The sequence below is a fragment of the Spermophilus citellus genome, assembly GCF_964194105.1.
Source record: "Spermophilus citellus genome assembly, chromosome: 3".
NCBI lineage: Eukaryota > Metazoa > Chordata > Mammalia > Rodentia > Sciuridae > Spermophilus > Spermophilus citellus.
In genome coordinates, this window is record NC_138184.1 from 8992206 (window position 1) to 9020126 (window position 27921).

The following is a 27921-nucleotide window of genomic DNA, read 5'->3' on the forward strand; positions in this document are numbered from 1 at the left end:
ACGTGTGAGGCACTAGTTCCATCCTTAGCACCACATAAAAACAAATGTATTGTGTTCATCTAAAACTTTTATAAAAAATTTTAAAAAGTGGTGGTGGGCTGGGGATGTGGTGAGGTGGTGAAATCCCCTTGGGTTCAATACCCCATAGCAAATAAATAAATAAATAAATAAGGCCCGTGGAAACAGGGAGTGTCCCTGGGTTCCAGCCCAGTAGCCACAGGGATATGGAGAATTACTAATTTTCTATTGCTGCATAATAAATAACCCCAAAACTTTGTTCCTTATAACAATAAAAAACAATTGTTTTTAGGGCTGGGGCTATAGGTCAGTTGGTAGAGTGTTTTCCTTGCATGCACAAGGTCCTGGGTTCTAATTCCCAGCACCATAAAAAGAAGGAAATAAAAAAGATTATTTTACAGTCAGTAGTGAATTGGGCCCAGTAGTGAATTGGGTGGTTATTGGCCTGAGGTTGTCCCAGTTCCTTGACTTATGTGCTTCCTCTGGGCAACTTGGAAATCCGAGGCAGGAGGATCTCTGGAGCTCAAGAGTTCTAGACCAACCTGGGCAACATAGCAAGAACCCATCATTCTCTCTGGCTCCCCTACCCCTTCAGTACCAGGAAATGGACCCAGGGCTATGCACATGCTAGGCAAGCATTCTACAACTAAGTTACTTTCTCAACCCTTTTTGTTCTTTTGAGACAGTCTCAATAAGTTATCCAGGCTGGCCTTGAACTTGTGATCCTCCTGCCACAGCCTCCCCAGTAACTGGAATTACACGTGTGTGCCACAGCACCTGGCTCCCATTTCATAAGAAAAAAGTTTGCATTTTTTTAGGAGAGAGATACTGGGGATTGAACCCAGGGGTACTCTACCGTTGCACTAAACAGGCAGTTCTTTGTTTTGAAACAGGATCTCACCAAACTACTGAGGGTGATCTTGAATTTATGATCCTCCTGCCTCAGCCTGAGTTGCTGGGATTATAGGTGTACACCACACACCCAGCTTAAAATTTTCTAAAAAAACAATAAAATAAACCAAGCTCTCAGGCCAAGAAATAAAACCTCACTGCTTCCTATAAACTTCCTGTTTTGAATCAGCCAGCCTGTCTCTGTCCTTTCTGCTTGCTCTAATTTTCTTCCCAGGCCTTACTGCAACCTGACATTTTGTTCTAGAATGTCAGCCCCAGGAGGGAGGGTGGAAAGGAAGGTCTGTCTACTTCTCCACTGTGTGCTCAGCACCTGAATTGTGTCTGGCACCTAGTAGGTGCAGGTAAAAACAGTGTGGGAATGTGGGAATTGCCTGGGAGCCAGAGGCCCAGATTGTAGCGGAAGGGCTGGCCGTGGCCTTCCGGCCTGAGCTTCCTTTTCTGTTGCCACCCCTGCCATTAGGAGTTCAGTAGCAGGAAACTGAGGGTGCCAAATTCTTCAACAGCCAGCTCAAGTGAGCCTCCTCCAGGTTTAGGACTAAACTACAGATTTTCTGGTGGACTTGGGATCCAGCAATAGCCACTCCAAAAGTGACTGACAGGAAATGTCAGATGGAGTGACTAATTATAACAATGAAGGTAATAATCCTACTACTAATAATAAACAATGGCTCACACGTTCCCAGCCAGAATACTAAGCCAAGGGCTGAGTGTTCAGCATTCCACAGCCTTCCCAGGTTCTTTCAAAGTGGGACCAACATCCCCACTTGACAGTAAAGAAAAGGGGTCTGGGGTGGGGTGGAAAGGCTCATGTACTGCCTGAAGCCTCCTTCCAGAACTTTGATATTAGATCTGGACACCCAGCTGGGAGGCCTCAAACCCCACAAGTGGCCAGGGTTTGCTGGGGTCTGGGGGGGTTCCCCGACAAGGGACTTTCCATGCTAAATTGGGGACAGCCCTGGGCACACTGTGACAGTTGGCCACTTTTCAGGAAGAAGCTTGAACTGGGGGATTCCCCTGACCTTGCCTGGTCTGTAGGGAGGGGCCTCCCCAGAGCTCTCAGGGAACCTGGGAAAAGCCAGGATTGGTGAATTGAAAACAAAATCCCTTTGTGTTCTTTTAAATGTTAGAGTTCAAGAAACAGCTTCCCACCCCTAAGAGCCGTGAGGTAAATTTCCTGCAAATCTTTCTAAGAAGGTTCCTTTCCACATTGGGCACGTGTGAGGACCTACATTCTCTAAAAAATTCACACCAGCAACCGCAGATAGTTGGTTTGAAATGGCAGTTACATGAACCAAGGCGGGCACCAAATTCAAATCCCAGATATGCCCTTGCTGTGCTTGTTTCTTTCTCTGTAAAATGGGGTTGCTATTCCAGGTCCACCATCAGAGTTGTGGCTCAGGCATCAGATGAGTTAATAGAATGGAGCCCAAAGTGGAGGGAACATTCTCCCCCTTGCCATTTTTTTTTGGTTGATTTTGGTTCCAGGGGTTGAACCCAGGGACCCTCAACCCCTGAGCCACATCCCCAGATTATTTTATTTTATTTTGGGTCAGGTTCTCCCTAAGTTGCTTAGGGCCTCACAAAGTTGTTGAGGCTGGCTTTGAACTTGTGTTCTTTCTGCCTCAGCCTTACAAGCCTCTGGGATTCCAAGTGAGCCACTGTACCTGGCACTTTTTTTTTTTTTTCATTTAATGATATTTCTTTGCTATAATTCCTTTATACTACACACAGATCTATTTTATGGAATTGTTTTATCATGAAATATTTCAAACACTTAAAAAGCATAAATCAAGAGGCTGAGGCTGTGGCTCGAGGTAGAGCGCTCGCCTAGCACGTGCAAGGGCCTGGGTTCGATCCTCAGCACCACATAAAAATAAATAAAATAAAGATATTGTGTCTAGTTACAACTAACAAATTTTTAAAAAGCATATAAATCAATAAAAACATCACCTAGGCAAAAAAAAAAAAAAAAGTAAAAGCCCACATGTCCAAGAGATGAATGAATAAATAAAATATGATATATCCACACATGGAATATTAGACGACTATAAAAAGAAAAGAAATTCATTCATGCTAAAATGTGGATGAATCCTAAGGACATCATGCTCAGTGAAATAAGCCACACAAAAGGACAAATACTGTATGGTTCTACTCAGGATGTCCTTAGAGTTGTCACAATCAGAGTCAGGAAGTAGAATGGTGAGTGCCAGGGCCAGGGAAGAGAATAGGGATTTAGTGTTGAACAGCGACAGTTTCAGTTGGGGAAGGTGAGAAAGTTCTGGAGATGGACAGTGAGGTTGAATGGCTGGGGACCACCTTTCTGACCTGAGGGAGCTGAGGAGGGAAACAAATGATATCTAACAAAGACTGTACCAGGCAGGGAACATCTAAGGCAAACGCCTTGAGGGAAAATCTATCCTTGAACTTAATGTAATTGTCATCCATTTGCTGGGATCTGTAACTTGCTTGCTCTGTCCACATTATGAATCTCACAGGTACTGATGCCAATCAATTGCCCCGTTCTATCTCCCAGCATTGTACAAATTGATAAGCTGCAATTTGTCCCTTCTCCTGTGGGAGGATATTGATGTGGTTTTCAGTTTGGGAGATTCTGTGGCTCCAAGAAACCTCTTTCTTTTGCTTTTCAGCATTTTTTTCTTTTTAAGGAAGAAATCATTATTAAAAAGGAAGGTGAAGGAAAATCTCAGAACATCTGGGTGCAGCCCACCTGGGAGGGACAACAGCACCTTTATCTTTATTTTCGGACAACTAATTAATTTCCATGGTTCCAAATCAAAAAGGCACAAAAAGATTTTCAGAGTAAATCCCCACTATGTTTGTGGTCTCCTGTCACCCAGCTCATTACTTAATTCAAAACAAATTTATGAGTTAGGTGTGATCTCAGGGATTCAGGAGGCTAAGACAGGAGGATCACAAGTTTGAGGCTAACCTCGGCAACTTAAATTTTATGTCAAAATAAAAAATAAAAAAAGGGCTGGGGATGTAGTAGCTCAGTGGAAGAAAGCCCCTGGGTTCAACCCCCAATATCCAAAAAAAAAAAAAAAAAAAGCCCCTTCTCTGCTTCTCACCCAGATACAAAGCATCAGGGGACCACACTCCATTTTGCAGCTCACTATTTCCCCCTGGTGGTGATTGGCTTGGGCACAACAGCAGCTTGGCCTCTTTCATCCCCTGCTCCGGCAGTTTTCCTAAACTTGTGTGCCAGGATCCCTTTGCAGCATGGTAGATATTATAGGAAAAAATGACTGTTTCTGCCCTGTTGGCACCTACAGCACCCAAAAGTTGACAAAACAGGTCAGCAAAAGCAGGGCACACAGTCAGGTGAGGCAGGCTGGGTGGCTAGGTGTGAAGGTGACTCAGAAAGGGGGGTCAAGAAGTACTTCTGGAAGGTGGCACCAAGCTGTGATCTCAGGGACAACTGGCTCCTAGTGAGTGGTGTCTCTTGGAACAGGCAGAGGGCTCCACTGGGTTGGAGATGGATATCCAAGTCTAGGGCTGATTGAGTGGTTTATCATACTATTCTTTACTCATTTATTTGCAGTGCTGGAGATTAAACCCAGGGCCTTTCCCATGATAGGCAAGCATTCTACCACTGAGCTACACCCTAGGCCTGTGTTACTCTTTAAGTCCTTTCCATGGCTGAATGTTTCATGACTTCTTAAAGCAGCACCCCCTTGCAGGGAAGGGTGTTCCAGGTAGGATAGGCAAGTGTCAAGAACCATTTTGACCCTTGCTGTCCAAAGGGAGATACCAAGACTAAGTCATCTAAGGCCACAGTGATAAAGAGAAACTTTAAAGGCTGGGGTTGTATGTAGTTCAGTGGTAGAGAGCATGGTTACATGTGAGGCCTCAGGTTCCAACCTCAACACAGAACGTATACTAATTCAAGTACTCAGATCAGCATGGAGGTAATTCAAGCACTCAGATCAGCATGGAGGGAGTAGGGATGGAAGGAATATGGAAAGCAGAAAGGGAGAAGAGGGTGGAGGTGATAGCCACATGGTGCAGAGCCTGGTGAGCCGCAGGGAGGACTTTGGCTTCAGCTCTAAGGGGGAAGCTGCCCTGACTGGTGTTCACAAAGGCCCTCCGGTAGCTCCTGGGAAGTGGGTAGGGGCCCTGGAGGTCAGCATTTTTTTTTTTTTTTTTTTTTTTTTAGAGAGAGTGAGAGAGGGGGACAGAGAGAGAGAATTTTAATATTTATTTTTTCTTAGTTCTCAGCGGATACAACATCTTTGTTTGTATGTGGTGCTGAGGATCGAACCCGGGCCGCACGCACGCTAGGCGAGCGCACTACCGCTTGAGCCAAATCCCCAGCCCCTGGAGGTCAGCATTTTAGGGTTAGAGGTGATAGGGACCCAGACTGTGGTGGAGATGAAGGCAGGGGTCTGATTCCAGATCAGTTCTGGGGACAAGCTGCTCTCAAATAAGGGGACAGGGAAGGCGCAGCTGAGGAGGCCACTCCTGAGTGGGCGGACTGGTGGAAGGGGGCTGGGAGGAACAAGAGAGCACTGAGGGGTGCCCTGTAGGGGTGAGAAGTGAAGATCTAGGACTTTTCTGATGCAATGGCACCTAGAAGATTGTTCTAGACAGTGGAACAGCATGTGGCAGGGCCAAGAGTGAGGACTGAAACAGTTGGAAGAAAGCCTGGGGAGCAAAGGGCTCCATTAGTACTCCACCGGGTTCCCCTTCTGCCCCCAAAATAATAGCTATGGCCACCACAAGCATCTGAAATCCTTTATTGGAAGATCATTGCTCTTTACCAAATAGAAGACTTGACAGACAGACCCACAGTGACCGGCCCCTTGACTGGGGACCCTCTGCCCAATGGAGGACCTCTGCCCCTCCCTGGACCCCTGGGCCTTTGGCATAATGCTGACGGGTTGGGGGGGCTGCAGGCAGTGAAGCCCCTTTACTCAAAGCAGAGACTTGGATGAGCACTGGGAACAGGGCAGTGGAAGAGGAAGGCGGGGCAGACCCCCAGGACTGGGGGGAGCAGCAAAAGTGGAGGAAGCCAGGGGCTGGAGAGATGGTGTCTATTTTTTGTTTTCTGTAAAGGGGAGCATATAGGCCTGCAGGCAGGCGGGCGGGTGGTGGCAGTGCCTAGGGTGGGTCACGCGCTGACATCTTTCTCATCACCCGATTTGGGAACGGCTTCCAGCAATGGGTCCCCGGGGCCCGCCTCCTCCCCCTCCTTGGCCTCGCTGGACTTGGAGTTGGGGACCCAGAGGCCAGAGTCGATGCAACGCTGCATGTGGTACTTCGCATCCTGTGGGGAGAAGGGTGAGCAGGTAAGGCTGGGCTGCTACTGCTTGGTGGCCCAGCTGTCCCCTGCATATCCTCAAACTTGCTCACCACTTACTTTACTCATCGGAGCTGTCCACAATGAAGGAAATATCTGTCCTGTGTGCCACACTGTCCAGTTACCACCCCAGCAACATAGGGCTACGGAGCCCTTTAAATGTGGGCGGTCTAGATGAGGAATGGAACCTTTTTCTTTTATTTGTAATACTGGGGATTAAACCCAGGAATGCCCTATCACTGACCTATATCCTCAGCCTTTTTGTTTTATTTATTTTTTGGATCTGGGGATTGAACCCAGGGGTGCTCTACCACTGAGTTACATCCCAGTCCCTTTTTATGTTTTTAAATTTTGAGACAGGATCTTGCTAAGTTGCTGAGACTAGCCTCAAACTTGTGATCCTCTGCCTCTGGAGTCACTGGGATTATAGGCATTCCCCCATGCCTGGCTTCAACTTTAAATTTTTATAGTGTCAGTCTAGAATAAAAGTTAGCAAACTTTTTTTTTTTTTTCCAATGCTGGGGATGGAACCCAGGGCCTCAACCATGCTAGGAAATTTTCCTACCTCTGAGCTATAACCTCAGCCTCAGCAAAATTTCTTGTAGAGGGCTAATAAGTAAATATTTTTGGTTTTGTGGACCATATGGTCTCTGTCAGAATGATTTAACTCATTACTCCTTAAATCTGTAGTCATAGTGCAAAATTAGTTGTGGACAATATGATAACAAGTGAGTGCAGCTGCTATGTTTCAGTAAAACTTTATTTCATAAAGGCAGACAATGAGCCTTCCAGTTATACTTTGCAGACCCTGGTCTAGATGTTTATCCCCAAAGAAGTTTCTAGACACCCTTGGTCCAGTCCTGTGACTAGACCCATTTTATAGACAAGGAAACCAACACGGACAAACAGGAAGCCAGGTGGCAGGAATAACATCAAATGAAGGCTGACTAAGGCTCAAGCCTCTGGCTGGGAATGCAGCGCAGTGGCAGGGCCCTTGCCTGGCATGTCTGAGGCCCAGGAGCAATCCTCAGCACCACACAGGCATTTCCCAGTCCTTGTCCACCAGCACTGTCACTATTCCAGATAATAAACATTAAGACCTCTTATTGACCAGCTCTTCCCCACATGCATTCTACAAGTTGATACTGAGAAACTGGTTCAGATGAGGAAACTAAGGCTAGGATCACAAATGGCCCACCATGACAGCGATCAGCCATCATAGGAACAGGGCTGAGAAGTGCCACATTTCGTGCTGGATGCTGAGCACACTATAGGTGCTCAATAAACCTAAGTGCACATGTGGCACAGTAACATGACCCCCTCCTTACTCCCTGGAGAAGCCCAGGAAGGACACTTTTATCAGTCTGCTTCAGAAACTCAGGAGCAGGATTGGGAGGGGACACATGGCTTGCCCCAAAGAGCCTGAGACGCAGTTGGTACTCACAGTGGGGTCCATCTTGCTGATGGCATCTTGCAGCATCTGCACATCCTTCACATCAAAGCACTTTTGAAGTTCCTGGGGGTGCAGAGGGGCCGGAGTCAGGGCTGGGTCCCTGAGATCCCAGTGGGGCCTGCTCATTGTCTGCCTGCCACCCGCCTAGGGCTGGGGAGCCACACCTCAGGGAGGGACTCGTAGACCTCGACAGGGTCCAAGCCACCAGGGCCCAGCCGCTTCTTGCGCTCCTCTGCCTCATACTCCTTCATGGCCTTCTCGATGCGCAGCTTGGCGCGGCCCCGCACACGCTCCTTGAAGGCCTCTAGCTCGTCGTTAAAGCCCTCCATGTACTGGCGGTCGGCTGTCTGCAGAGAACACAGGGGCATTCACTGGACATGGGCCCGACATCCAGGTGGGTTTTAAACTGCATGAAGGGCACCCCTAGGCTTGGGTCTCTCCTCACCTGTCCTTCATTTGGCTTCCCTACCCGGGACCTTGTCCACTCTGCCCTCCCTAACCACAGACCCATAGCAGCATAGTGTCTTCATAGTGGGGTTCTACCATCATCTCAGACTCAACATGGTCACATCCCAGCTCTGGATTTCCTTCCAGCCTGCCTTGCCCTTCCCAGCATCAGTGTGGTTAGCTCTATTTCTGTAGGTGCTCAGATCAAAACCCTGTAGGCATAACTCTGTCCCTCGCCCCATTTTAGGATGCTCCATGCTCAAAATGTGGCTGCCACTGGACCACTTCCCACCCACCATGACCCTGGGCTCTCCTGACACATGATGTTCTGACCCACAGGAGCTTGAATCTGAGTGCATACTCCCTGCCTCCCCCAGAGGACTCTGGAATGGTTCCTTATAGAGGGGCCTCTGATCACCCAGCTGCTCAGGGACCATACCTTAATCTTAGTGAAGAACTGTCTGAAGCAGGCACGGGGGTCCACCTTCAGACTCTTGGCCAGCTCCAGGATGAACTGCATGACAATGGTCTGGTGGGCCACCTGCTCCATGAGTGCACATTTCTGCCAGGAAAAAGAGGCACGGTGTCTCCAAGTGGCAGCCTCAGAATGACCGTTTCCCCAGTCTGCAGCCAGGCTCCACTCACCTCTTCCACCTCTAGGTCAATGCACCAGATAACCAAGTAGTTGGCTGTCTCCTCACATACCAAGTGGACATTGTCTGACAGGTACTTCTGGCTGTCATCCCAGCGGCGGAGCATGCCTGTAGAAAAGTGTTGGCAAGGTGCTGAAAAGGGCCTGGAGGCAAAGGGCCGGCCCCTACCTGGCCTTGCCTCCCCCGTGGCATCCCCAGCCCAACTCACCAAAGTGCTTGATCTGTTTCTCGTACTTCTCCACAAAGGTTTTGTGTTTCTGCTCCCTCACTTCCTCCGAATCCTCCTCTGCCTTCTCAGGCTTGGTATTGACCATGCTCTGTGACAGGGCGAGAGGGGAAATGGGCTGGGGCAAGGCTGCGGAGCGCCTGGAGCGCGGGGGCCGCGGCCGCAGTGCCCATCCCATCAACGGCGGAGGTGGCCTCAGAGCCATGTGCATCAAGGTGGCAGGAGCGTGGGCGTGGGCCTTCGGGCAGATCAGAGGGGACCGGTGGGGTGCTTCATTCACCCAGTCCCCCAAACTACCCCCCCGACATCTGATTTTTTAAAAATATTGTTTTTAGTTGTAGTTGGACACAATACCTTTAATTAATTAATTAATTAATTTACACGTGGTGCTGAGGATCCAACCCAGCGCCTTGAATATACTAGGCAAACACTCTACCGCTGAGCTCCAGCCCCAGCCCTGATTTTTTTTTTTTTTGGTGGTGCTGGGGATACAACTTAGGTCCTCACATTACTGCTCTGCCATGGAGCCACACCCAACCCCTATCCCATCCTCAGACTTGGTTTGGGCGGCACCTACAACCCAAGTGGCAATGGCTGTCCCGTTCCTCTGCACACGTGTCCTGGCCTCCTGCCACCAGTGCCCCACACACCTTGCTGAAGCCATCTTTGCTGAGCGTGTCCACATTCCAGGGCATGCTCTTTTCCTTCTTGCGCATCTCCTCCAGCCTCTGCTCCCAGCTACGCTCCTCCTTGCGCAGTTGCTGTGCCTCAGCCTGCAGTCGCTCCAGCTCCGCCTGGCCACCTTCGGCCACCTCCAGCTCCTTCAGCTTCCGTTGGCACTCGGCCACCTTGCGCTTGCACTCACGGCAACCCCTGTCCAGCTCCTCCTTCTCCTTCTGGAACTGCTCCATGCGTTCCACTCGGGCCTGCAGGTAGGGACAGGCAGTGGGCAGTCCGTCACTCCGGGAACAGTTTGTCCCTTGACCCTGGCCTCATTACAGCCTGGAACTTCCACTGGAGATGGCCCCAGAAAACATGGGCAGCAATCTCCATGCCCTGCTATCCCAGCTTCCACCCTCAGTCCCGTGGGTGCTGGGGCCACCTGAGTCATGTTGGGTTCCTCTTCTGCTCAGAGCTCTCTGTGTGGCTCCCACCTCACCCAGAACAAAGCCCAAGTCTTCACTGCAGCTCCCAGGACCCTGCACAATCTGTCCTGTCACCTCCTCCTTCCAGTCACAGTGGCTGCCTCTCTTTTTCTTGAGCTCATTTCCCTTGAACCTCAGGACCTTTGCACTAAATGCTCAGTCCCCATATACCCCCCCCCCCCCAAGCTTGCTGCCTCATGTCCTCACCCTCTGGACTGGAATGCTATTGGTATTACACTGAAGGTAGAAGCCTTCAGGCATTCTTGCCCTGCTTTGTCTTCCTCCTCAGGACTGGCCGCCTGATAGTATCTTGTGACAATTATCTCTCATATTTTGGGTGCAGTCCTCCTCCAAGGATATTGACTTCATGAGATTGGGATTTGCTCACTGCTGTATCTCCAGGGCCAGACTGGGACTGGCACATGGTAGGAGTCCAGGGAAGGGTGGTCTGGTCAGGTGAATAAAGTAATAAGATGCCACCCCACCCCTGGCTCTCAGACTCTGCCTCTGAACTGGACCTGCCCTCAGCCACACCAGGGCTCCCAGCCCTGCCAACAATCCCCTCAAGCTAACTCTGCCTAGAGTGCTGCAGCCATCTCCAACTCCAAGCTCAAAACAGAACTCAAGCCCTTACTCCCCCAAGTCAGGTCCTCTGTTGTGCCCTCACTCAGCGCAGGCCCTGCCCTCCTGCCATGAGGTTTTCACTCTTGACATTTATCCACTTCCTGCCACCCTAGCTTGGCAGTGGATTTACTGTCCAGGCCCCCTCAGCTGGCTCTAGGCCAGCAAGTCTTTCAGATCCCAGTGCTGTGTCCACCCTCAATTACTGCCCTCTTGATCAGACCCCTATCCAGACCACCCTCAGATCTCCCACCTTCTCTACTCTATCCTTGCTCGACTCCAGTGCCATCTCTCCTGCTCAACAGTGCCTGCTCTAGCCAGAGTCACTGACTGAGCCCTGAGGGGTGCCACCACTTCATACTATGTCCCTCTCCAAGCCAGGCTTGAAGCCTGTCAGGAGGGCCTTTGAAACCCTTTTATCTGAGGCAGCCCTCACTACCACCTCATCCTGGAGGGTCTGTGTTCAGATGGGTCTTCCCCTGCTGGACTCCACCCAAGACTGTTTGTGACCATCAGATGATGTGAAGAGGTGCTGGACCTTGGGTTATATCCCATGGCTACTGTATACCAGATGGTTATCCCTGGGTATCCACTAGCCTCTGGGAAGTTGGGTTTCCTCATGGGTCAATGAAAACAACAGCTGACCTCGTAAGGTTATAAAGATCCTCTTCAACTTACAATGGAGGTCATATCATAATAAACCCATAAGCTGAAAACATCAGTAAGTCAAAAACTGCATGAATACTGCCAGGCATGGTGGTGTACATCTGTAATCCCAGCAAGTCAGAAGGCTAAGGCAGGAGGATCACAAGTTTGAAGGCAGCCTCATCAACTTAAGAAAGACCATGCCTCAAAATGAAAAATAAAATGGGGGATATGGTTCAGTGGTAGAGCACCCCATAGGTTCAATCCCTGGTACCCTCCCCCGCAAAAAAAGAACAAAAGCATGTAATACAACTCACTCCAGAATATCCTAGCTTAGCCTCTTGAACATGCTTGGAACACTTACCTGAGCCTACAGTTAGGCAAAATCTAATCACCTAAATCATCTAATACAAAATTATTTTATAACACTGCATTGACTATCTCGTGTTTTTATTTATTTGTTGGAGATGGGGTCTTGCTATGTTGCCCAGGTTGGCCCTGAACCCTTGGGTTCAAGCAATCCTCCTGCCTCAGCCTCCCAAGTGGCTGAAACTATAGGTGTGCACCATTGCTCTGGTTCTCATGTAACTTATTGAATACTGCGCTAAAATAGCGTGAAGAATAGAACGGCTGCACAGGAATACTTCACACCACTGGGGGGAAAATCAAAGTGAAACCAAGGTAAGTCAGGGACTGTCTGTACCAGCAGGAGCAAAAAGGATGATTACAGTTAAAAGTCTCGAGCTGTGAGCCGGGCATGGTGGCACACAGCTGTAATCCCAGCTACTCAGGAGGATCACAAGTTCACGGCCAGCTTCAGCAACTTAGTGAAACCCTGTCTCAAAATAAAATAAAAAGGATTAGTGAGTGGCTCAGTGGTACAGCGCCTCTGGGTTCAATCCCCAGCAAAGGGAGAGAAAAAAAAAGTCCAGGGCTCTGCTGGATGCTCAGCAAGCACCATTTCTAAGTTGGCTACTGTCACAACCAACTGTCCAAGGGGACAATCTTTCCCTGTCTCTTTGAGGACTATTCTGAGACTTAAACAAGGAAATGTGTCTCAAGTGTTCTACTGGCTTTCTGGCCCAGGGGAAATGCGGGGTGACTAGGAGTGGTCACTACCCCTGCATCACAGCACCCAGCTCTGCCATGTACTAGTAATCTGGCTAAGTCCCTTAAATTTCTCATGGTCTTGTTTTTTCCTCTCTGTGAAACGGAACCTCACAGAGGAGACCCATTGAGTAACTGCACAGAAAATGCTTCCAACACAGCACTTGGTGTCCCACTATTATCATTGTCCTTGTCAAAGCCACTGGAATGACCTGATTCACTCTATGCCTTACTGAGGCAGTGTGCCCAGATAGCCCAGGGCCAGGCACACCACAGGTAAGAATAGGAATACCTGGAGCCTATTCTAATGCCACACAGCCAAGTCTGAGCCTTGCTTTCTGCATATGAATAACAGATCAAGATGATCCCCACTTCCCACAGAAAGCAGCCCTGGCCTCCATTTCCCCACAATGGGTCTGTCACCCTGGGGCCCTCCTGGTTTCTAGAGGCAAGGGGTTCTTTCAGGTTGGCACCATGCTGGCCCTGGGCAGCAGCAGGAACTGACCATCCTATTGGCTTCTGCTGGGCTGCACCACTCTCCCCAGCATCCTCTACAGTGGCTGCCAGGGAGGCCAAAGCTAAAAAAGGCCTGGAGTTGGGGGGGCGGCAGTCTGCCCCGACTGAGCTTCACACTTCCCGTGTGGGAGGGGCCACAGCAGGCTGGGCAGGACAGAAGGCCTGGGAGCAAGAAAGTTCTCCAGGTGTCACTGTCCTGCCTTACAGCTAGGAAAACAGAGGCTCACAGCATGTCAATGGAAGGAGCCAGAAGAAGCCACAGATGGCAGCTATCTCTGGGGAAGGAAGTTGGAAAGATGGGGCTGTGAAGAGACTCATATATCCCGTCTCAAACCTTTGGAATTTGTGAGCAAGAATTACCTAAATAATGATGACAATAGGAGCTAGTGCCCTAGGAGATTACAGACAGCAAATACAGTAACCCTTTCAACAAACCTACAGGATAGATGAATCTCAGCTGGGGAAACTGAAACACACTGGAAGTCACACGGTATGTCAGTAATATAGAAGGAGCCAGAATTTGAACCCAGGTGGTCAGGCCTGTGCTTGAAAACACAATACTATCATGCTACCTTCTTACTAATGTCCACTCCCCCTCCAGAATGTTTAGTCCTCCCAGGCCCTGGCCCAAATTCTCTTCATAACTAGTCTCATTTCATTCTTAAAAGGGTCTCACAGAAGCAGTGGGGCCATATTAGCCCAGTTTCACATGGGCTCTGAAAACTTGCGTGTCATTCCATTGAAGCAAGAACAGACAGGGCTGGGATTAGAACCCAAGCCTGCCTATCCCTGAACCTGTGCTGGAGCTGCTGAGGTCTGCTGCTTCCCCTACTCTCTACTATAGCCACAGCAGCAGGACAGGAAATGGTTCTATGCCAGGAGAGGGGAGGCCTCCCACCCAGCAGGACCAAACTGTTCTCTTTGCAGTAGTAAAATTAACCTCTTTATGTGACAGAAATAGGTGTTCCCAAGAATAGTCTTTAGAGCTTTGCGGAGGTCTTAAATATTTCATAATAAAATGTTACACACTGCAAGAAATAGAAGTGCTAGAACTTTCTTCCCACACTCCAGGGGCTTGCCCAGCAGGTACTCTACCAAGGAGGCTGCAGTTTTAAGGAATAAGTCTGGAGGAAAGACTGACACTAAGATGTAGAGACTAATACCATATCCCAAGGGCTTTCTAGGAGTTTCTGGACAAATAACTGGAAGTTGCCATAAAAGAGGGTGGGTGAGAGATTCCTAACTGGAAGTTTCGATTTGAAGGCATAATGCGGACAGGTTTGTGGGTGTAGGTTCTCTAATTTGGGGAGCAAGAAGTTAGGCCATCAAGGCTTTAGAGCACCCTATTGATCTGTGAACTCTGATGGACAGAGGAGGGGTGGTAGTACAGATTTCATCCAAACTTGGGATCTAAGGTATGAATGGAGGCAGGGTGTTGTTGGTAGGTAAATAGAAGGGTCAGTGACTATGGAATCAGACCCAGAGGGTCACTGGTGAGAGCATAGACAATCCTGATGCTAGAATGCAGCCCAAGAGGCTGGGAGACAAGTAAGGCAGGGCAGTTTGGGGTCCTGGGCTTGGGTTGCATGAGTTTCCAGTGATGGGGAAAGTTAATACAGGAAGTTATGGTCTTGGAGGTGGGCACGGATGGGATCTGTAACACTACACAAGGGGCATGGCAGGGCCGGAAACTAAGTGGGCGGGATTTCCTGGTATAATGGAAAACGGGGTCTAGAGGAGGTGAGGCCAAAGGAGTACAGCTGGAATTGGACTCGCCATGAGGGTGGAGCTGGAAACTGAATATGGAAGGGAACCAGGTTCCAAAACTTAAGTCCTAGGTGGGACTGAAGACCCTGGTGGGGCACAGGTCTACACTCTAGGAAAGGGTTTCTGAATCTTGTTCGGTTTGGAAAAGAAGTGGGGTGTCTGGATCCGAATTGGAATCCCTGGCTAAGACTCAAGGAGAGTCTCAGGATATAATCAACTTATTGAGGGTCTGGACTCCAGAAATTGGGGAGATGTTGAAGGGAGATCCCAAATCAGAAGTGGGTACATGAATAGGTTCAGGGATCATCTAGCAGAAATCGGGTCCAGACTAAGGCAAACTTCTGGGTGTAAACGAAAGGTCGCAGACTAGATTAAGGAGACGCCCAAGGTTCGGCTTGGGAGTCTAGATTATGATAAAGCCCTAAAGGTCAATAGGAAGTCTCACGCAGAAAGCAGAGGGGGGCCCAGTGATACTTGGGTACCAGAGTTGAATCGAGGATCCTGAAAGCCCAAACTGTGTGGCAGGAATCCCAAGTGTCAACAGCGGGGTCCCTGGGCAGTACTAGGGGGTCAGAACTCTGGAGCAGGGTCCCGGGAGTGGGGAAAGAAGATAGGCGCGCAGGCGCTACCTGGTGCCGCCAGCGGAAGAGGCTGGCCGTGTCGATGTTGGGGTGCGTCTCGTCCTCATCGTCAGACACTTCGATGTGGTCCCACACGCTGTAGTCCACCATCTTGCCTCGGCGGCCCAGCCCGCTCTGGCTCTGGTAGCAGAGGCGGCGGCAGTGCTGGAGATTCGGGCCGCGGAGCCCCGCCCCTTCCGCTTCCGTCCGGACGCTCAGCCCCCACCAGCGCGTAACGTCACATCCTTAGTAACCGTCGCGGCGGCACTGGCAACCAGGCCCGCCTTAAAGGGCCCTGCGCACGTGTTCCGGAGCACTGAGAATTCCCGCCGAGACCCTGCTTCATTGGGCCTTGGGGCTCCGCTAGGCATTTCTTGGGGGCATACGGATAGTCACCCCAACCACGAGCCCTCTTCATCTCCCGCCGCCTTGCGGTGGACGTTCAGGGCAGCGGCGGGGATGCGGGGTGAGTTGAGATAGAGGAAGAGGATTGTCCCCTTAGCCACGCCGCAATGACATCAGCCCGGGCTCACTGCATGGGGCGGGGCCTCGGCTAGAAACCTACCCCTGGTAAAACAGGAGTTAACCCTGTTCTGGAGAGGGGTACCCGATCTGATGGAACTTTCCCAGTCCGAAGGTGACATGATTCTGTCCTGGGAAGGTCTAAGTGTGGAGTGATATGGCTCTACCCCTGGGAAGGGTCAGAGGTGGAGGGGTGATTGTAGTCCTGCCTTGGGAACTTGTTTTTCCCATGTTTTGACCACAACCTCTAACCCCGCCTCCATCTCCTACCACCTAGAAGACAACTGGCGCTCAAGCACCGCCTCCGACATCAGCGAGACCGCCTAACGGGTCTCGTGCGCCTGTCCGCTGCATCTCCCCGCACTGCCGCTGAGTGTCGCTAATGTCTAGCTAGCTACAAATGCTTCTGGCCCCGCGCCCAGTCCGGGATCACGGAGGCTCAGAGGGGGGCTTTCCTTGTTGTCGCAGTCTCTGGCTGCTCATAGCCCCTCCCTGTTCATTTGGGGCCCTCAACCCCAGCAGGAGCTTGAGGGATTCCATTACTCTTAACTTGGGGGACCTCGGCTGTACACTTTTCTAGATCCCAACCCACGCTTTGATAACGGGATAAAAAGCCATGTTGTAGCCTAGGGCCAGGATTATCTCAGATTAAAAGGTGTCCGCGGGGTGCAGGTGGGATAGGAGGAGCTCAGTCACCTGGGTGAAGGGTGCCTCTTCCCGGCCTTCCCCAAAGCGGGTGTTGGGGGCGGATCTGGAGAAAAAGGAGTAAAGGGCTCCAGATTGGGCCCCAGGGGGAAGGAAGGAGGGATTCCCCAGCTCAGGGAGGGGGCGGGGCCATCGGGACAAAAGCGCCCTCCCACTGTCACCCCTTCCCCTCGCTCTCCATTCAAACCCGCGAGTGGGCGGGCGGGGGAGTCCCCTTCTCTTTCCCCTCCGGGTACAGCCCGGTCAGTCCAGCCCCAGCGGCAGCCACGGCCCAGGCACGCGCGCGCACGAACCTACATCCAGCAGGTCTCACAATCGCGCACACACATTCACACACACTCACACACCAGCAAACAAAGGGTCTGGACACCCCTGTCCCCTCCCACCCCCAAGGCCGGAGAGGGCGGGGCATCCCCTCCCCAGACCCCCAACAAGGTAAGCTTTGGGTGGCGAGGTGTGGTGGGTAGGGGGACCAGGCTCCCTGGAGGGAGGGAATCTAGATGGTGGGGCTTCCCTGGCTCCCCAGGAAAGACGGGTCCCCCTCAGGGACCTTTGAGGGCTTTGGCCCCACAGCTGGGATGAAGGTGTGCGGGGAGGACCCCGGATGCGAGGATTCCCAGGTAGGCGCAGGGTGGGGGGTGTCTCTCCCCAGCTTCGTAGACGAGCTGCCTGGCCCCAGTGAAATGGGATTCCAGGAGCCCCAGATTCGGTAAGTGGGGACAGGAAGGCGGAAGCTTCCCGCATCATCACCAAACGTTTTTCTTAATCTGCCGCCAGTACTGCATCTCCAGCCCCTGGGGACGGAGAAATTGACCCCCCCCCCCTCAGTTACTTTGCACTCTTCCTGTCTCCCATCCCCAGCAGCCCCCCACCCCCCATCAGTGCATCCCTGCTGTGTCTTGCTCTTTGTGGGTTGCGGCTAGGGAGGACTGGGAATGCTTTTAGGGGCTGCCTTTGCTTCTACTGGTGTATCCCACAGCCATATACCACGTAGCTACGTTGGGACCCCGCAAGCCGCTTTTCCTTCGCCAGCCTCAATTTCCTCATCTGCTAAGTGGATAATGACACCCCGAGGATTCCACGAGGTCCTGCATGCCGAGTGAGCTATCTTTGCTCCATCATTTATTTCCTGGCTCATTTCATGCCTGTTTTCCAAATACCTATGTATGCCTGGCACTGTGGCTAGACCATAGGGCTGCTGCAACCAATGAAACCAGCTCCTGGCTGAGGAAGGAGCAAGATCAGTGTATAAACAAAAAAACCCTGATGATTTCCGTCGGTGAAAACTAAAATTCTGTTGCCAGGCAGAGTGATTGGAGGGAGGGCACTCAAGATAAAATGAAATATTTCTGATATATATTTGCTCTCTTCCTTCACTTTGAGCTCCATGAAGGCAGAATCAAGTATAGAGCAGTGCTGGCCACATAGTAGGTGCTCAGTAAATGCCAAGTGAGTTTGAGAGGGGATTGGATTCAGAATAGATTCAGAGAATTTGAGATCCCAGAAGAGGCTTATCATGAAATCAGTCCAGTCCCCCTTCCATTTTACATGGTGATTGAGTGATTCCTGAAATGTCATCACTCCTGTAAAAGTGAAGAAGGATGAAGGACTGTTTGCAAACAGCTAAAGGAATGGACATGTGGAGATCAGAATTGAGCACAAGGCCTTCAAGGCACTCCTAATACCCAGGCTGGGCCCACCCCACCCCACATAAGATTCAGACACTGCCCTGCATTCATCTGTTCAACAAGTATTTATTCAGTGCCTATTTCATCCAGGAGCTGAGGACACAGTGGTGAACACCCCTACACCCCCCCCACCACCACCACACACACTACCCATGGAGCTGATAGAGGAGGAAACAGAAAAAATAAGCAAACAAATTAATACATAACAACATTTGTGATTAAGAGGTACAGCCCAGTGGTTGATCCTATGCTTAGCAAGTGCTAGCCCCGAGTTCCACTGTGATTAAGACTGCAATGACAATAAAGGACTTGTGCCAGGAGAGAAAAATGGGCAGATGAATTTCAGGTTGGATGTCCAGGAAGACCTGTGGGAGGAACTGAATTTCTTTTCAAAAGTATTCAAATCCAGACAAATGTAATCAGTACAGTGCAGTTGAGCACTATCTATGTGTGGAGCCTGAGAGCCTTGTCTATTGAGTAGCAGAGCAGAGTTGTTTTTTGTTTTGTTTTTTTTTTTTTTGTACTGGGGATAGAACCACGAGCTGGGCAAGTCCTCTACCACTGAGCTACATCCTCAGTGCAGAACCTGCATTTTATTTTCCTTAAGTACTGGTACCAGAGTGTTTTATCACCGAGCTACATCCCCAGACTTTTTTTTTTTTTTTTAGAGAGAGAGAGAATTTTTAATATTTATTTTTTAGTTTTCGACTGACACAACATCTTTGTTTGTATGTGGTGCTGAGGATCGAACCCGGGCCGCACGCATGCCAGGTGAGCGCGCTACCACTTGAGCCACATTCCCAGCCCCCCTTTATTAATTTTTACTTTGAGAGAAGATCTTGCTGAGTTGCAAAGGCTGGCCATGAACTTGCAATTCTCTTGCCTCAGCCTCCCCAGTGGTTGGGATTACAGGAATGTGCCACTGCACCCAGTTTATTTTTATTTTATTTTATGCATTATTTTATTTTATTGTACCCAGGGGCGATTTACCACTGAGCTATTACCCCAGCCCTTTTATTTTATTTTTTTTTTAAAGAGAGAGTGAGAGAGGAGAGAGAGAGAAAGAATTTTTAATACTTATTTTTTAGTTTTCAGAGGACACAACATCTTTGTTTTTATGTGGTGCTGAGGATCGAACCCGGGCCGCACGCATGCCAGGCGAGCGCACTACTGCTTGAGCCACATCCCCAGCCCCCAGCCCTTTTATTATTATTTTTTTTTAAATTTTGAGACGGGGGTCTCTTAGCCACAATTCTCAGATATCTTGTTGCTTAGGGCCTTGCTAATTTTCCAAGGCTGGCCTTAAACCTGCTATCCTCCTGCCTCAGCTTCTAGAGCCAATGAGATTATAGGTGTATGTCACCATGCTCTGATTTGGTACCAGGGATTCAACCCGGGGGTGCTTAACCACTGAGCCACATCTCCAGCCCTTTTTATATTTTATTTAGAGAAGAGTCTCTCACTAAGTTACTTAGGGCCTCAGTGAGTTGCTGAGGCTGGCTTTGAATTCATGATCCTCCTGCCTCAGCCTCCTGAGCCACTGGGATTACAGTAAAACCTGCATTTTTAACCTCTGTGAATATTGCTTCCTGCTGCATCTAGATGCACATACCCACTCCACATGCACACACACACTCACAGTCACACAGAGGCACGTCCAACCTCATGCCCACATACACTGATGTGGCGCTGCTGTCATTTTCTCCAGCTATGATCTGATCTCAACTATATAACATTTAGACTCCTGGAAAGTCTGCCTGTCCAATTACATATGCACCGATGTGTATGCACACATGTCTGAAGCCCTCGGGATTGCTTCCCAGGCCTGCTTTAGCTCTGGGTGTGGAGCTTGGTTAGTTGCAAATGCTTAAGGCCATGGTGTGAACAAAGGCCCCCAGGCTGAGCTGGTGGCTGAGGACACTGATGGGCTGGCTGAGTGGGGGAAGAGGCCTCACTCAGCCTGAGCCTGGTGCCAGCTGCCCAGAGCAGCCTGCTCTGCCATCTGGACCCTCCTTCCCAGCCAGCCTGCTGTCCAGAGGAGGAGAGGGCAGGCTTAGAGGAGCCCCTCCACCCAGTTCCTGAGGCTCTCCCTCCTTCTGCAGGCTGATTTCTGTAGAATTGCTGTTTTTCTGGACAGTAGAATGCATGTCTCTGCCTCTCCACGGCCTGTGGGGCCTGTGTCCACTCCTTTGTTCTTTCCTTCATCCCATAAATCATTGAATATCTACCTGGGCTGCTCAAGGGACTTGGGATATAGCCAGGACCCCCTACAGGATTCACAGGACCCAGAAAAATGCAAATACAGAGTCCCTGTTCAAAATTATCAAGAGTTTCAAGGTACTGGTACCAGAGTGAACAAGTACAAGTACAGCGCACTAAACCTAAGCATGGGAACATATGGGACTTCACTAAACCTAAGCATGGGGACATGTGTGACTTCACAGGTTGTATGTCCATTAAGTTGACCCTGGACACAACCTAGAACAAGATAGAAAATCCCCTCCCCTTGTGGAACTGAGGGATAGAGGGACAGATAAATATATATGCGGACAATAAAAGTTAAGAGGGCTGGGTGTGGTGGTGCACATCTGTAATCCCAGCTATTTGGGAGTCTGAGGCAGGAGGATCACAAGTTTGAGGCCAGCATCAAGAATTTAGCAAGGTCCTAAGCCACTTAGCAAGACTCTCAAAAAATAAAAAGGCCTGGGGATGTGGCTCAGGAGTTAAAGCACCCTTGGGTTCAATTCCTGGTACCAAATAATAATAATAATAATAATAATAATAATAATAATAATAATAATAATAATAATAATAAATGTTGATAGGAAAGATAAAGCTGGGAATGGGGCAGAAGGTGATGGTGTGAAGGGAGGCATCAGTGTCAGGGAAGCAGAGACCCCAAAAGAAGTAAAATAAATTCATTCATTCAAAAGATATTTTTTGAGGATCTACTATGTAGCCACAATACAAAGTACTGTTCCCTGCTAGGTCCTCTGGGGTCCCAGCAGGGAACAAAACTGACCAAAATCGCTATTGCATCAAAAAATAGCAATAGATAGGGCCAGAAGCATAGCTCATTGGTAGAATACTTACCCAGCATGTGTGAGGCTCTGGATTTAATCCCCGGTACAGAAGAAAGAAAGAAGGGTGGGGTGGTAGGGAGTAAATGAATTATATGTCTTGTTAGAATATTATAAGTCTAAAGTATACAGATGAAACAAAAGCAGCATCAAGAGGATTCAGGGAGTGAGAAGAGAACAAGACTTTCTGGGTAGAAGAAAGCATGTACAATGGCCCTGAGGTTTGAATATGTTCTAAGTGAGGAACAGCAAGGAAGCTGGAGGGGTAAGGGCAAAGATGGGAGGAGATGAGTTTGCACCTCACAATGATCCCAGCAGGTAGGTCTAAATACTATCCCTGTTTTACAGATGATGAAATGGGCCCAGAGAGGCTGGGTGACTTTTCCAAGGTTATACAACCAGGAAATGGCAGAGGCAGATTTTAATGCGAGTCTGTAAGCATAATTTTGGAACCTGGGCATTTTATACATAACCCATTCTCTGCCTGTCTACATTCATGACCTATTCTCTACCTCTCTGCACCTTCTCTCCCTGTGTCCTCTTTTTCCCTTCCTCCCTTCAGCATTCTTTGAAATTGTACTTGGGGCCCATGATTAATGGATACTGTTTTGTCATCCAGTGGGATAATGTTTACATTCACTTCTAGTAGACCTTAAACTGAAGCGTAGATATTGCAATAAGGCAAGGAAAAAAAAAAGTACAGTTAGGAAGAATTAGTTCTGGTATTCTATAGCAAAGTTGGGTAACTATAGTCTGTAACAATTTTTTTTTTTTTAAATTCTGAGACAAGGTCTCACTAAAATGTCCTAAATTGGCATCAAATTTGTGATCCTCCTGCCTCAGCATCCTGAGTAGCAGTGAGAACAGACGTGCTACCACACCCAGCTAATCTGCAATAATTTTTAGCGGGGCAGTATTGCATGCTTGGAGTCCCAGCTACTCAGGAGGTTGAGGCAGGAAGAATATCTAGACAATCTGGTGAGACCCTATCTCAAAATAAAATAAAAAAGAGCTGGGGATGTAGCTCAGTGGTAAGGCACACCTGGGTTCAATTCTCAGTACAGCAAAAGGAAAACCAAAGCTATGCAAGCCATCTAGGCTTCTCAGCAGAGGAAGGCCAGGATCTGACTTGGGTTCCAAAAGGCTTCCACAAGCTCAGCTGTTAGTTCATTCTCACGTGGAACCCATACACATTGTCATCCCATTTTCACAGATGAGAAACTGAGACTCAAGAGTTTCTAAGTCAGTGACTCATGGCCACCAAGAAAAATCTTCAGTGCCTGGGTGTGAAGGTTGAGTGAGCCGGCCTCTCCCTCCCCCAAGCCTTTAGACAAGGATCGGCGGCAGCAAAGCGCACCCATCATCGCGAGCTGTGTCCCTGTCTGTCTGTTTCTATTTCCACACGTCCCTGTCTGTCTCAGCGCGCCTCTGCCTGTGCGTCCCCCATCTGTGCCCAAAGCCGCCGTCTCCCTGCGGCCGGCCCCCGCACATCGGAGCTATTTCGGGTTTAGGCATAAAAACCCAACAGCTCTGAGGAGACGCTTCCTCCGGTCCCCGGCTCGGACCACGCGCTGCACGCGGCCAGCTCTGGGAGCTCCCGGACTTCTCTGTGGGATCCCCGGGCGGGGAAGCCCCCGCGGGAAGAAGGGTGGGGGCTGGGGCGGCTGGGCCGCGAGCCTCCCGGCCCCCCAGTGGCCATACCGCGCATTGACGCTGCCCAGAGCCGGGCCGTGCGTCAGCTGTCGTCTGACAACCGATCGGCGACGTCACTGAATGGCAGTGCGTCAGCAGCCTGCTGACGTCACGCCTCGAGAGAGGCAATAGGCGAGGGGCGGGTTCCTGGCCCGGCCGGCAGGGGGAGCCCCGGGGAGCTAATGGCGGATCCTTCGCTTGGTCCTGCAGGTGGCCATGACCTGGGCCCACATGTCCCCCGAAGCCCCCACGACACGCTAGGTTGGAGGGATGAAGAGGAGTCGCAGTGTCCTGTCCGTGGCCGGGACCCGGGACGAGGTGCGAGAAGCGGGGCCTGGGCTGAAGGCGAAGCTTAGGCTACGACAGGGGAGTGGGAGGGAGGCGGCCTCTGTTGACCACGGCTGTTTCCTGAGCTTCTTCTGGAGTCGCATCCCCTATGCCTCAGTTTACTCCCTTGACTCCACTTTTCTCCTGCTGCCCAGATTAAGAGACATTCAGCACGGGTGTAGAGGACCTTCTTGGAGCTTCCCAAATGGGGGGAAGGATTTGGGCCAGAAAGTGGAGGGGCACAGGGCTGGGATCTTGAGAGTCTCAGATGTGGAGGAACTGAGAGGGCCAAGAACATAAGGCCAAGAAGGGGCCTCTTATACGCGGAGGGTGGGAAGAGACCCTAAAAGGATGATGTCTTATCAGAGTCTCACAAGAGAGAAAGATGGTTGAGATGCGAGGCCCAGAGCCCAGGGCTGGGAATCCAAAAGTGGCCCAGAAGATACTGTGGCTCAAGGGGTGGGAGGCTCAGACACGAGGAGGACACAGGAGCTATACCCTATACCTCCATCAGCTACCGCTCAGGTGGCTTGGTGGGAGTGTTCCTGGAGGGAGGGTCTCAGGTTTTGCAGTCCAGGCCACGCCCCCATCCCACCGGTGTCCCTTCACAGAGGCCCCGGGAGACCCCTGAGTCGGGCAGAGCCAACATGTTAGGGGCTGACCTGCGTCGTCCTCGCCGCCGCCTCTCATCTGGTCCTGGGCTGGGCTGGGCCGAACCAGAGCCCTCCGACCCTGGGGTCCCACTACCATCACGGCCCGCTACGCTGCCGCTTCTGATCCCACCACGGATATCCATCACCGGGGCAGAGGCCAACAGGTAGGCAGGAGCGGGACCAGATTGGGAGGTGGGGTGGAAGAACAAGGCCAACTGGGCTCCCTGCGCTTTACAAAACTAGCTGAAACTTCTGTACTCTGGTGGGTCGGGCTGTGACAACTCTCCTCCAGGCACCCTTTAGAGTCGCTGGGAAACCCCTTTTCCCATTTTCCAAGCTGCCTGAGTCAGCAAAAGGCAGGACAGAGGAAATGGGTTTCAGCTTTTCAGTACCCTAGGTTGCCCCCCAAATGCAGAGCTGAGACAGGCTGAGGAACAGGTCTGTCTGTGACCAGTCTGTGGGGGCACTTAGCTCTGTTTCCCCTAATGGGAAGATTCTGATCTCCCACAATTTAAAAGGGGATAGTGGGATCTAGAAGGAGGCTGGGGCTCGAATTTTTTCTTTCTTCTGGGGAGATGTGAGTAATATCTGAGAGCTCTAGCTTTACACTGTATTTTCTACCTATTTTTCGTCTTGGAACCTCCCTGGGCACCCCCAAAGCTCCACTCCCTTGGACCAAGGATGAGTCGGAAAGCCAAAGAGCTGAGCTGTGCCTGGCTGCTGGCCTGCCCCTGCCCCCTTCCGCATCCCTTGGACTCTGCTCTCTGCAGCCCCAGGACCCCCCTCCCCATCTACTAAATTGGAGGGCTTCAGGGTCCCTGGTTAGGTCTTGATAGAGCTTATTTCCAGATAGGGGGAGAAGTGACTAATTTTCCCTGAGGCCAACGGAGGTGTATTTCCCCTCCCCCATTCCTCTAGCCTCCATTTGGTTCAGGTCCAGCTTGATCCAGCTCAGGGCTCATCAGAGCTCCAAATACCAGCCCTGGCCCACTGCCCTGTGCTCTTTTTCTTCTGAAACCCCAGTTATGACCTGGCCCCCACTCCCCGCGTTACCCATCCTCCATCCGGCGCTCTGGTGAAAGGCCACAAACCCCACCTACACCCAAGAATTTGGCCCAGCTCAGGACCCTCAAATTATCTGAGAAGGACCCGCAGCCCTTACAAATCCCTTAGAAGCTTTGGGGGAGGTTGCTGAAAGAAGTGGGGAACACAGTTCTGGCTTCTGGGATACCCCGCGGCTGCTGATAGGGGGCCAGTTCTTGCTCCGCGTTCGCCTACGCCCGGAGCCCCCTCTGGCGGGAAGAAAAGTGGCTGTGGAGGTTGGAAACGGGAAGGATTTCTTTTCTTTTCTTTTCTTTTCTTTTAAATAAGAACAGCTCTGGGGGGAGGGGGAGGGGATTGGCAGACGGCACTGCCTGCCCTGGGGAGCCCGTGAGAAGGGGCGCACCGGGGGCGAGGGTCTGGTTCTTGCAACCAGCACCAAAAAAACCTTTTCAGGTTTGAGCGAGGATCCGCCTTGGGGGCGGGGCACGGGGGCGCATGAACACCCCCAACCCAGCAGCCACTGGGGCTCGGTCGGGGCCCGGGGGGATGGGGGCGCGCTCGGATACCGCTCGCTCTGTGCTCGCTTGCTCGGCGCGGCGCTGGGGGAGGCGGGAGCGTGAGTCACGGCAACTCCCGATTTAGGTGCCGGAAGGGGGGTTCTGCCCGCGGGGGCCGGGGGGACGAGGCTCGGCTGTTTACTCGCCTGAAAAGGGCACGGGGTGCGCCTCGCGGCTACTGAGGATCTGCCTCAGTTTACCTCCAGTAGAACCGCTTTAGAAGAGACAGCCGTACATGGTACCTCGAGCGGTGGGTGGGCAGCCGGAGTATCCACACTGGGTGCCCTCCTGAAACCACGCGGGGACTAAAGGGACACACCCCAGAAACATCCCAAAGAGGCCCCAGGCCGACCACACACATACACAAAACACCCATATACGCCCTCAGATACCACAGTCAGACTACGGGGGAAGAATTGTGTGCACAACTCGGCAAGCACGCACGGACCACAATACACACCCCATGCTCGTGGGAACACATACGCAGCCCCCGGGCCACGAGAAAAGACCCTGCAGAGGCGTCCTTTCTCCAAACAGACAACACACGTGCGCACACATCCTTCACCCGCATATACACAAGATACACACACAGCGGAAAGACAGAGAAACTGGCAGACAGTAGCAGCCAACCACGTGCACACACACACTTCAAGCCGACATTGAAAACAGACAACCCTCGGAGGGGCCACGTGCGCTCACATCCCGCCCGGGGAACGCATCGTCACCTTCCTCCGACCCACGGACGGGAGAGTCCCGGCACACCGCCACTGCCCGCTCCAGGAACCGCTCGTGTGGCACTAGGACCACTCCCCAAAAGCTCCGGCGGGCTAGGGGTAGAGGCGAGGACAGGCCCGCTCCCGACTCCGCCCCCGCCATGATGGACGGACTGACTGACACTCGGGCAACCAGTCGGGTGTCTTCTTCCCGATCGGATTAACCGTTTAACTCCTTCGTGCCCGTGCGCGCCGCTGCTAGGCTGGGCGCTCTAGAGAGAACTGAGTTCCGGCGCCCCCTCCCCGCCGGGAGCGGGGCTCTGCGTGGGCGGGGAGGGCCCCCCTCCTTGGGTGGCTGCCCCCCACTGGCCGGGACCGTGGAGGAGGAGGGGGGCGGCGCTGACAATCGCGGCGGGCGGGGGGCAGGGAGGGGCGGGACGGGGCGGGGGAGTCGGGGCTGGAGCGGAGCGGGGCGCCGAGCATTGAGAGCGCAGCCGGGATCGGAGCAGAGCTCCAGGAGCCGACAGGAAGCCACGGCGCCCGGCCCGGGGGCGATCGGCCAGCAGCGCCCCCGGGTCTGTCCCCGGGGCGCCATGGCCCCACTGAGGCCGGGCGCACCCGCGGGGCTGCTGGCGCGTCCGCTTGAGCGCAGCTGAGCTAGGTGCAGCTTGAAAGGGCCGGGACTCCCAGGGTGCAGGTGGCCGCCGGCGCTATGGAGCCCCCGGCCGCCCCCTCGGAGAGGAGCCTGTCTCTGTCTCTGCCCGGGCCCAGGGAGGGCCAGGCCACCCTGAAGCCGCCCCCCCAGCACCTGTGGCGGCAGCCGCGGACCCCCATCCGTATCCAGCAGCGCGGCTACTCAGATAGTGCGGAGCGCGCGGAGCCGGAGCGGCCGCCACACCGGCCCATAGAGCGCGCCGACGCCGTGGACACCAGCGACCGGCCCGGCCTGCGTACGACCCGCATGTCCTGGCCCTCGTCCTTCCACGGCACCGGCACCAGCGGCGGCGGCGCGGGCGGAGGCAGCTGCAGGCGGTAAGACTCTGGGCTGAGGACGCGCGCGGAGCGCATAGGCGCGCAGAGAGAACGCAACTCGTCCCGCCGACCGCAGGGGGCGCTGTGATGCGGGTGGGGTCAGTGTGACTGGAGGGGGCCGAGCTGGGGGGAGTTCAGCTGCGGGGGAGTCTGGGACCCGGTCCCTACTTGGGCACCCAACAGAAGGGTTCCTACTGAAGCCTCCTGGGTCTATTTAGGGGGCGCCATGCTGCATGTAGAATTTACAGGGTCTGGGGTGGGAAAGGGGCTGCAGCTTCAGGGTCAGTATTCTTGGTCAGTGGCAGTGCAGGCCAGCGTTAGACTGGGTGGTACTTGGAGCGACGTTCCTGGGGCCACTATACTGAGAACTAGATTGACTGTGTTTGGGGTATCCTAGGGAGCACTCTGTAGGGGCAACTGCAGATTGAGGGATGCTCGGGGTCCTCTTAGCGGATGGA

The 27921-nt window shown here is 51.9% G+C and overlaps 2 protein-coding genes across 4 annotated transcripts in view; one reads left to right on the plus strand and one right to left on the minus strand.

Annotated features, from left to right (window-relative positions):
- Positions 1 to 5671: 5671 nt before the first annotated feature.
- Positions 5672 to 15657, minus strand: CDC37 (cell division cycle 37, HSP90 cochaperone). Its single transcript, XM_081286356.1, has 8 exons — positions 15460 to 15657; positions 9680 to 9955; positions 9012 to 9120; positions 8796 to 8911; positions 8590 to 8712; positions 7868 to 8050; positions 7695 to 7766; positions 5672 to 6217 (listed from the first exon to the last, which is right to left on the minus strand). Exons 1-8 carry the CDS (start codon positions 15559 to 15561, stop codon positions 6062 to 6064), a joined length of 1137 nt encoding a protein of 378 aa, XP_081142482.1. The 5' UTR covers positions 15562 to 15657; the 3' UTR covers positions 5672 to 6061.
- Positions 15658 to 26899: 11242 nt separating this feature from the next.
- PDE4A (phosphodiesterase 4A) overlaps positions 26900 to 27921 on the plus strand; it is a 38610-nt gene continuing 37588 nt past the window's right edge. For 2 of the 3 annotated variants that reach the window (XM_081284093.1, XM_081284091.1), the window contains exon 1: positions 26901 to 27463. In XM_081284093.1, coding sequence (XP_081140219.1) covers positions 27144 to 27463 — 320 coding nt within the window. In that variant the 5' untranslated portion in view covers positions 26901 to 27143. Of the gene's footprint in view, positions 27464 to 27921 lie in introns of all 3 variants that reach the window. The other variant, XM_081284089.1, reaches the window with a different exon arrangement.